Raw genomic sequence first — 10,817 nt, forward strand, 5'->3', positions numbered from 1 at the left:
TGCCCCCTAGGGGGTGTGGAGGAGTGTTTGGGGGTGGGGGGATGCAGCTGGGACGCAGGCCAATCCCCATGGGGGTGCAGGGAGGGAGTGCCCCGCTGTGGCCCTGCCTGCCAGCTCCCTTACCCTGTCCACATTGCCCCGCCTGGCCAGCCCCTTTAGCCTATCTGCATTCCCCATGCCTGGAGCCACAACCCTCCTCCCCCGACTCTGGCTTGAAGGGAGAGGGGAGCTGACAGGGTGAAGGAGGGGGAGGCACGAGGTAAAAAGTTTGAGGACCACTGAATTAAAGACTATCATATTGCTGATAGACAAGGGGGGCAAATTAAGGCTCCACGGGCAACCAAGTCACCCAAGCATATTCCAAGTTTTAACAGATTACAAGAATAAAATTAATTCTCTTTCAGAAAGAAACAGTATTTTTATTGGGGAAGTTGGAGTATATCTTTAACTATTAATTCTATGTACTTCATTCAAAGGAGCATGGGCTTGTTTTCAAAAACAAGCTTTGAAAAACAAGAAGTCAAGAAACCCAGAAGAAAATTAACTAGTCAGACTGATTTTCTTCTTTCTACACTCTGGAAGAAACCCAGCAGCACTGCTCTTTTTCCTCATGCCTGTGAACAAGGTGATTCATCTTTCACATCAGGACAGTACCCAGAATTTGTTTTACAGATGGGTGCCTCTCTCTGTTGCTGGACACTGAGCTTGGAACTGAAATACACAATTCAGTAGCAAAAAATGAAGCAAAATCTGAAGCTCTGTCCCTTCACAATGTCATCGTTTTGGATTTCACAAGAAGATGGGAAAACTGAAAATAGTCAATGATTGGTAACACTTCTGTCTGTTTGCGTCACTCTAGAATCTCTTACCTCCTCCCACACCTAGAAGTGGCAAAGCAGCATGCTCTTACCTACTAGATTGTTAGCACCACCAGTAAATGTATGTCTGAAATTGATTAGAGTCACGGTGTCTTCATTAGCCTCACAGATCACAGTGTAGGCAGTTACTACTCTCAAGGCCTCTCCCTTTCTCAGGGACTGTTTGTAACACCATTATGCTCCCAGTTACTCAGGCCTAGATGTCATCTCCAACTAGGACCTCTCTAGACCCATTCCCAAATCTTGCCACTTCTTCCTCCATAACATTGCAAAGATACAGCCTGTTCTGTCTGCATCACTAAAACTTTTCCCAACTCTTAATTCTTGTCTTGACTTCTTGTCTGTGGCCTGCCTGTCATCTCTAGTCTATTCATAATGTTCCTATGAACATACTGTTCCTGACCTGTTCTGATCATGTCATCCCCACCTTCTAGCACTGCTTCAGTTTCAGACCTCTTGTCCAAATTTCTTGGTCCCTTCATAAACTACTATTCTTGTATCTTACCATGTCAACCTCAAATCATCTATCCCCCTTACCCCCCCCCAAAAAAACCAGAAATATTTATTGAACACTTCTGCCTTTTCTGCATTATTGATAATTCTATCATTTCCATCCGGTAGTAGGCTAATACCATTGTTAGGATTCTTTTTGTTCCTAACCTATTTTAAAAACTCTTCCTCGTTGTCCTTAACTTTACTGAACACAAATTTATCTTTGCTCCCCTTATCAAGTTTCTACAATTCCCAGTTTCTGATTTATATTAATTTTTATTTTGTTTAATTTTTTAGCTGCCTTCACTTCCCTCTAAACCAGGGCAGGTTTTTTTAAACCAATATGGCATTCTTCCTTGATTGCTGGACTGTGGCTTTTTGGTCATCTAGTAAAGTGTTCTTAAACAATTCTCAATCATTAGGATTCTATTCTTCCTCCCAGCTGATTTGGCTCAATTCTTTTCAGATTTGTGAAATTGGCCATTTTAAAGCATCAAGTATATATATAAAAGGATATATATCACTGTTCTAGTTTTTATTCTGTTTGCACATTATAAATGTGATTAAGTCAGTCATGATCACCTATACCTAAGTTACCATTAATTTGTAGTTCTGTGATCAGGTCATCTTTATCTGTCAAGACGAAGTTTAATATAGAATTCCCCCATGCTGGATGCAACACTTTAAGGTAGGAAATTGTCATCTATAATATTTAGAAATTCCAAGAACGTTTTAGTACTGGCAGCATGAGATCTCCAGCATATATCCCATGATCACACAGCTTTTTTCCTATACATTATATAGGTGCACAATACAGTCATCCTCTTCCCTAGTGTGGTCTGTAGCAGACAACACGTAATACCCCATCATATGCCTTATCTATAAGCATTCAAAATCACTTTCTTCCAAGTTGTTGGCGACTCAAACAGATAATGCCATTTTCAACACAACCACTCTCCCTCCTTCCTAAATAGGTTACAACCATTGATTTTATCATTCCAGTCATGGGAATCATCCCACCAAGTTTCAGTAATACCATATGGAATGCTTTCCCTTAATTAGTCCAAAAAGCAACTATTCATGCCTGCTTCAAATCCTTCAAGACCCAACTTCTACCTTGTCTAAGTTAACTAATAATAATGAAGCAAGAGGCCAGTGGGGGTTAGTTTTTCTTTAATATTTTAAAACTAAAAATAACTGAAGCCATTTAGCTGTGCACATGACTAATTTATTAAACCTGGTGTTGGCCTCACCATAACCCTCATTCTCCTTCCTCCATTCCCTCTATTTGTATATCATATCTACTTATATCTGGTCTTAAACTAGACTCATGCTCTTCAGGGCAGGGACTGTCTTACTATGTGTTTACAAAGCGCTCAATAATAATGGGTTCTTGACCTTGACTGGAGTTTCCAGGCACGACCATTAAAAAACCCCCCAAAGTAGTCCACAATACAAAACAAAAGCTAGCATAGTACAGACCTCACATTCCTCAAGTCTCAGCAAAGTAGCCAAGAAAACACTTGGCCACCAAATTAGCCCTTTGACTCCTAGAAGTGGCATTTCCAGATCAAAGAGGAGTCACAGACCTGTCTGTCTGAGAAAGAGTACATTATTGCTGTCTACACCATACTTGTTGTCTGGAAAATACTTCATATCTGCCACTCTAGCGCCTTTATGGGTCCTCAACATCTTTTTTTCTTTTTTTTTTTTTTAAATTAAGAAAAGACTCAAGCTCTCAGTTACAGGTCTAATCCACTTATCCACAGAAGTCAATGGGAGCAGAATCAGGTCATATGTTGGTAAGTATGCATAAAAATAAGTTGTTTCACTACATGCTGTTCAGGGTAAGAAATGGGCTTACTTTACTATTGTACAGTGCCTAACACGCTGTGGCACCACCAGAAATAAATAATAAATGCACATTCTTGATTATATGAAGTATAACTCATTGGAAAGTTTCTCTAGAAAACAAAACTAGAGGATATAGGTTTTCTTCTGACAGAATTTATCATTTTAGGAAAAGAAATGGGAAAGCACTGTACACCAGCGAAAACAAACATGGAAAGGTAAGGTGGCAGGGATGTTCCACAGCCATATGCTGTGCTGCCTTGTTGGAGACTCATTTTCAGAGAAGGATTTAAGGGAAGACAGTAGGCTTTACTCTGAAGGATACTCTACACAACAGCAGTTCTCAACCTTTTGGGGCTCAAGACCCATTTGTAAATGTGTATGGCCTATCGCAACCCAGTAAATAGTCTGGGGGTGGAGGCCCTGGGGTGTTTTTTAAAATCGGATCCTGCCCAGCACTTAGCCCAAATTGGTGGCTCCTGCACTATAGGGCTGGCTAGGCTTGGCTCTCTGATCTGGGCACTGGTACCTCCAGGGTGGCAGCACCACTCAAGTTTGGCCCTGCCCCCCTGACTGTGCCAAATTTGAGAGAGTGGAGTTGTGACCTGGCTCATGGGGTGCAGTGCCACTAACTCAAATTTGGCTTACCCAGATTCCTGTCATCACGATGGCTGGGCCAAACCTGAGTGACACTGGGACCCCAAAGTTGCAGTGTTGGGAGCAGGGAGTCAAGCCCAGTCAGCACTTCGGGACAGGAGCCACAGGAACTGCCTTTGAAACGTTCTGGCGACCCAATTTTGGGTCCCAAGCCACAGGTTGAGAAACCCTGCCCTACAACACGATGCAGGAAACAGAACTGCTATAAACGCAACAGAAAATAGAAAGTTAGATCAAATCTTAGATGATCATAGATCAGTACATGGGACCAATGTGCATAAATGACTGAACAAAAACATGCTAGCATTATAACATATGCATTGTTCACAATCAACCTGTAAATTAAACAAAACCCAATAGCCCATCCTACCCTTTCCCCAAGGGGGGAAAAAAAGAAGTTTATTTTCAAAGTTCTCGATTTCACTGCCTGATGTTGCTTCTGAGTTTAAGTTACAACCTAATCCAAACATGAAGCTTATTACAGAATGACTTAGTATAACTATGAACAGACTGTTAATCATGTCTGCGTTCTCCTCCAACTCAAATGGGACAAGCAAAATAATCTACATTTAGAGACACCTTTCATTACATGATCTCAAAGCAATTTACAATAATTAAGCTTCAGAACATTGCTGTTGATCAGGGAACCTATTTTACAGCGTAGTAAACTGACACACAGATGAGAGTCACCTACCTCTCAATCAGTTGCGCAGCCTGCAAGTCCCAGCTCCCACACCCCTGCTTTAGGCCACACAAGAACTGCAGTCAGTAAGTAACTTTTTAAAAAGATTTCTTTTACGTTCTAAAATGTAGTGGTCACAAATAGTTATGTACACTTGTTTGCATATGATGCATCTCCCAATATATCAACATGAAAAGGTGAAATAAAGCCTGTTTGTGGCTTTGAACCTACCAAGGTTGCAAACCATCTTGGCAGTCAAGAAATTAGGGACTTTTTAAAAACTATGCATGAGTCATGCTCATGAAAATACAGTACAACCTTATGAGTACTGCCCAGAGCCAAGTATACTACAGCACAATGAGATGTAAGGTAACATTTTGCCACACAACTCTACCAATGTTGGATCATATTAAAGAAGTTCTGTATTAAAATCACAAATGAGTTGATTCCCCATAGTTTAAATTCCAGGGTATTACTAATTAAGAGGTCTCTTGGTTTTTGGTACTGTTTCTCCCCCTCTCTGTGTGAAACTTGCAAGCTGCTAATTGCGTTAGTACATTCTAAGACAGAGTCTGTTCTCAAAGCAATTCACACAGAGAGAGACTCAAAGCAATACTCTGTAACAGAAACAGCACCCAGAGACTCCCCGCCCTTTTGTTGTATTAACAATTGTGATTAAAATAGAGATAGAGGGTGTATGTGGATGGATGCTTGGTGTGGATAATAACTGAATGATCAGGGAGGTGCCAGCCTAAGAATCCAGTGTCCATCGGCTGAAGAAGGCGTCAAGTGGAAATAACCAGAGGACCCCCAGAGGACAGACTGGAATCCACCCAACAGCCTCAAGAATGGGAGAACCAAAGAACAAGATAACATCTGGCAGCACGGAGCCGTCAGGAATGTGCCATCTGCTGACTGATTCAGCAACAGCATGATGAAGCAATTCCCACAGACTGGCATAGGAAGAAATTCCTATAGAAATGGACTCTAGAAAGTGAGAACTTTGGGGTCTGATTCTGCAAACCAACTTCCAGGAGCATCAGATTAGCATCTGACAAGGCCCTGCTCCCTCCTCATGTCCAGGCCACCTGGCCAGTGGCTTGGCATGAGCAACTCTAAGGCTGGTAACTATAATAACAACCTTGCAGAACCTGTGTGTGAGAATAAACGAGATTGAATGGAATGTTATAGCTATAACTAACTGCTTACTATGATTCTTTCTGTATTCACAATAAATGTGGCATTTTGCCTTTTCCCCTTTAATAAGATCCTGCTGGTTTTTATTTTATTGGTATAACACCAATGCTCTTCAGTCCTGACCTGCAACATCCGTTTCATGCCTACAGAGAGTGCTGATGTCAAACTGTGCTATGGATTAGTGGTGTTGATAACATACATGCAGCAATTACTTACTTAGTGCCTGTTTATTCCAGTTTAAAAATAGGAAGATGCACAGAATATATACCACCACCGGCGGCACTAGCTATGATTACCAATTAAGGATTTGCAAATCCTTATTCATAAGAGGAATCCCTTTGACTTCAATGAGACTTACTATGGGGCAAAGACTATTCACATGAGTAAAGATTATCAGGATCAGGCTCTAATACAGTACACCAATAACTGGGTCCTTGTTCTCAGTGTATGGTATGATTGCCAAAAACAGTAAATGTGATCAGTTTGTCAAATATCACTAGCTCAAGATGTTGTGGTTAACTAGCAGCTCATCAATTGTAATTTAGGACATTTTACAAGAATGAATGGATAGCTCATATATGACACTCACTTTCTGTTCCTGATATGACCAATCAAATTATAATTTCCTGAAGTATTTCAGGAGTCTTCTATTCAGATAAATTGAAATGTATGTTTTAGATGAACTATCATGGTACTGTACTGTTTAATACAACCATCACTGTGGTATCCGAGTATAATCAAAATCACAAAGCAAACATTCTGTCACAAAGATGATGGCCTCCCTATTTGTCTTGTAAAGGGGTGGGAATGTGTCATAAGTATACTTTCATCACCTTCAGAGATGTTCTGAAAGTACTATGGTATCTTTTTACATTAGCTTCCCCCAATAACAACAGGTAATTCCAGTATCCAGCGCATGGTCATTTCAACGCCATGGATGAGCTGCTGGGAAACCTTAATTTCTGATCCCTGCAAGGTTTATCCATCTAAAATATTACGTATAAAGAGAGGAAGGCATCAGAATAATGAAGTAACAATTTTAATTTTCATGATAATGCTTGCTAAAGTGATACCTACATTCAGAGAAAATACTGAGATGGAAAGAGGTATGCCAGGGGAATTTGTCAATATGTAATGAATATTACTTAGTCTTGAAAAATCCGTTCACCTATTCATCACTGGCAAGTAGAAAGCTTCTCCTGGCAAATAAGGAGATAAAAGCCATCAATTACAGCGACAAGGTAGGTAAGGTTTATGGATCAACTTCTGTTGGTAAAAGAGAAGCTTTCGCGCTTACACAGAGCTCTTCCCCAGGTCTGGGAAAGGTACTCAGAGCACCACAGCTAAAATACAAGGTGGAACAGATTGTTCAGCATAAGTAAACATATTCTAAGGCTTGGTCAACACTAGAAAGTGAGGTTGGTTTAACTATGTTGGTCAAGGTGTGAAAAATCCACACCCCTGAGCAGCATAGTTAAACCAACCTAAACCCAATTTAGACAGCACTAGATTGACAGAAGAATTCTGCCATTGTCCTAGCTACTGCCTGTCGAGGAGGTGGACTACCTAACGCCAAAGGGAGAACCCCCTCCCTGCAGCGTAAGTAGTGTCTACATTCAAGTGCTACAGTGGTGCAGCTATGTTGCAGTAGCATTTCAAGTGAAGTGGCACATTAACACCCCTGCAGTGGTAGGGCAAAGGGGAGGGGGGGGGATTTTGTAGGTTACACACCGTTGTAATAAGCCATACATTATTACATACAGTGTCTTTGAGGAAAAGCTCTGTGTAGCTAGAAAGCTTGTCTCTTTCACCAATATAAGTTACTCCAATAAAAGATATTACCTCATCCCCTTGTCCTTCAAATATTCTGGGACCAATACAGCTACAACAAACACTACAAGCAACTATTACAGCAACATGTAAGCTTTCATTTAAAAAAAAAATTCCTAGGCTGTTCTGTTGCAATAAAAACTTTTCAGAAGTAAACTGAAACAGTGTTTTGTCTCAGTCTACCAAGAACAACTCAGTTACTGCTTCTGTAGCTTTCCCAAACTGCCAGACTGTGAAATTAGCAAGGCTATTCAATTTCAAAGCTTTTTTTCAGAACCAGGTGGGGGCAACAGGAATGGGTCAATTTCATTCCCTCCTGGCTGGGGAAAATTTTGAGCTATGGTAGAGTCCAGAACCTGAATTATTCAATAGGGAGAAGAACCTTTACCTCACTGGTTTTCTTACAGCAGCCAGGAGTCTGGAGAAGGAGTAAAGAACATCCTTCACACACACTTTTACTTCCCCCAGGATCTAGGGTCATCGTGCAAGAAGAAAACTATTTCCCCTTTCCAGCAGCCAGTTACAGTGCAGGGATTTCATATTCATTAGACACCCCCTAGCCAGAGAGCAATACCTAAAAAAAAGAGCTCCCATTCAAGATTCCCAGTACCTTCTCTCTCTACCAGCACCTGGTAATGGGGATTAAGGCCTCTAACCAAGGCACTGGCCCCTGGGCCGTGCTGAAAGACCCTTTTTCCTATCTCCTCACCAGTAGGTTTAGTTCTCTGACTAGTAGGTGATATTTTCAAACCCTCTGTATTACTTGTAGTGCAACTTTGGACCACTCTCTCACCACTTCGATGCCCCAGTTAACTATATCTCCCCATCTCTACAATGCTGGTACTCATCTAAGGTTACCACCTTCTAGACTTTGTTCTACAGAACAAGTTTATTGCATTATAAAATCATAGCTTTGTCTTTTCATGCTGTGCCACTACATCACCACCCTGTAGATACTTAGGAACATCCAATCACCTGCAAGGCAAAAATCAAGACTGGCGGGGGAGAGGGAGGTTGCTGGGGGGAGGAGAAGCGTATATGACCTGATCAGTAGTTGTGACAACTCAAGAGGACTGTAAGCAATATAGTTACATGAATATTCACAGAGAGATGTAAGACGATGAGGAAATATCATTCGTACATGTTTACAATGGCAGCCCTGAGTGAAACTCCTCCAGAAGTCATTACTTTTCCACAGCCACAAGACCCACTCAAACCCCTGAAGGCCTTGTCAGCCCCTGAGTCTGGAGCCTTCCATTGCAGACTCCTCCAAGCCTCTTCAATCTCCCAGTCCACACACCCCAATCCCACCAGAGAGGTCCCAGCTCCAGAGACCCGCTTGCCATAGAGCCACATGGGTCCCTTCTGCCTCAGTGAAGCTCTGAGCTCACTCTCGCTGAGACAGAGCAACCCCCCTTCAACCCGAGCTCCCCCAACCACACCACAAGCACCCCAAACGCCATGGACCTGAGCCCCAAGTCGGTCCCCACAGGGTCTCCGACCCGCCCCCCTCCCTGAGTTACCTCCTTGGCCCCTCCGCCCCCACCTTAGCCCCCGCACACACGCTTCGCCTCAGGCCCCCCCCGGGGGGGGGGGCCCTACACTCACTCACTCACTCACTGCCCCCCCGCCCCCGACACACGCACTTACTTGAGATGGTCCAAGGAGTGGATGCTGCGGGCGGCCTTACCGTGCCCGCCACCCACCCAGCTGCGGGAGCGGCCGAACATGCTGGCGGCGAAGAGGAGGCTGAGGGCCGCGGGCTCTAGCCGTCCATCGCCCCCAGGGCACGGCTGTGGGGCAGCACAGCGACCCCTGACACTTACAAACCCGGCTGGCCGGCCGCCCCACCAGTCAGCGACAGGAAGAGCAAAGGCGCATGCGCGCGCGTGGCGCGCTGGGAAATGCAGTCTCCCCGCCCCCTTCCCTGCGACGGCCAGGAGATGGTGGACTACAACTCCCAGCCTGCACCGTGCACGCCTTCAGCCACTGGTTGTGACCCGGGTGGGTGGGAGCTCAGGGGGGCGTGAGAGGGTCAGGTTTGGGAGGGAGTCTGGGCGGGAGCAGGGTGGTACTCTCCAGTACACAGTACCGGCAAGAGATTTTTAGCCGTTGCTGCGGAGTACCAGAAAGACTTGGGGCTGCGCTCTACTCCTTAAAGGAGCAGAACGCGGTTAGGGAGGGCATTCATTCTTTAAATGGCTTTAACAGCACAATACACATGCTAACAAACTTAGACAAGTTTCAGAGTAACAGCCGTGTTAGTCTGTATTCGCAAAAAGAAAAGGAGTACTTGTGGCACCTTAGAGACTAACCAATTTATTTGAGCATAAGCTTTCGTGAGCTACAGCTCACTTCATCGGATGCATACTGAGGAAAGTGTAGAAGATCTTTTTATACACACAAAGGCATTGGCACGCTGACAGCAGGATTGTCTGGCTATGTAGACTCCCTCCTCAGGCCCTACGCTACCAGCACTCCCAGCTACCTTCGAGACACCACTGACTTCCTGAGGAAACTACAATCCATCGGTGATCTTCCTGATAACACCATCCTGGCCACTATGGATGTAGAAGGCCTCTACACCAACATTCCACACAAAGATGGACTACAAGCCGTCAAGAACACTATCCCCAATAATGTCACGGCTAACCTGGTGGCTGAACTTTGTGACTTTGTCCTTACCCATAACTATTTTACATTTGGGGACAATGTATACCTTCAGATCAGCGGCACTGCTATGGGTACCCGCATGGCCCCACAGTATGCCAACATTTTTATGGCTGACTTAGAACAACGCTTCCTCAGCTCTCGTCCCCTAACGCCCCTACTCTGCTTGCGCTATATTGATGACATCTTCATCATCTGGACCCATGGAAAAGAAGTTTTTGAGGAATTCCACCATGATTTCAACAATTTCCATCCCACCATCAACCTCAGCCTGGTCCAGTCCACACAAGAGATCCACTTCCTGGACACTACAGTGCTAATAAACGATGGTCACATAAACACCACCCTATACCGGAAACCTACTGACCGCTATTCCTACCTACATGCCTCCAGCTTTCACCCTGACCACACCACACGATCCATCGTCTACAGCCAAGCTCTGCGATACAACCGCATTTGCTCCAATCCCTCAGACAGAGACAAACACCTACAAGATCTCTATCAAGCATTCTTACAACTACAATACCCACCTGCGGAAGTGAAGAAACAGATTGATAGAG

The 10,817-nt window shown here is 43.9% G+C and overlaps 1 protein-coding gene across 7 annotated transcripts in view; it reads right to left on the reverse strand.

Moving 5' to 3' along the window:
- The window catches only part of CLEC16A (C-type lectin domain containing 16A), a 177,424-nt gene extending 167,952 nt beyond the window's left edge, over window positions 1–9,472 (reverse strand). For all 7 annotated transcript variants that reach the window (XM_074965454.1, XM_074965453.1, XM_074965452.1 and 4 more), the window contains exon 1: window positions 9,238–9,472. In XM_074965454.1, coding sequence (XP_074821555.1) covers window positions 9,238–9,317 — 80 coding nt within the window. In that variant the 5' untranslated portion in view covers window positions 9,318–9,472. The remainder of the gene's footprint in view (window positions 1–9,237) is intronic.
- Between the last annotated feature and the right edge of the window lie 1,345 nt (window positions 9,473–10,817).

This window comes from Natator depressus, chromosome 10, assembly GCF_965152275.1.
Source record: "Natator depressus isolate rNatDep1 chromosome 10, rNatDep2.hap1, whole genome shotgun sequence".
In the NCBI taxonomy this organism is placed as follows: domain Eukaryota; kingdom Metazoa; phylum Chordata; order Testudines; family Cheloniidae; genus Natator; species Natator depressus.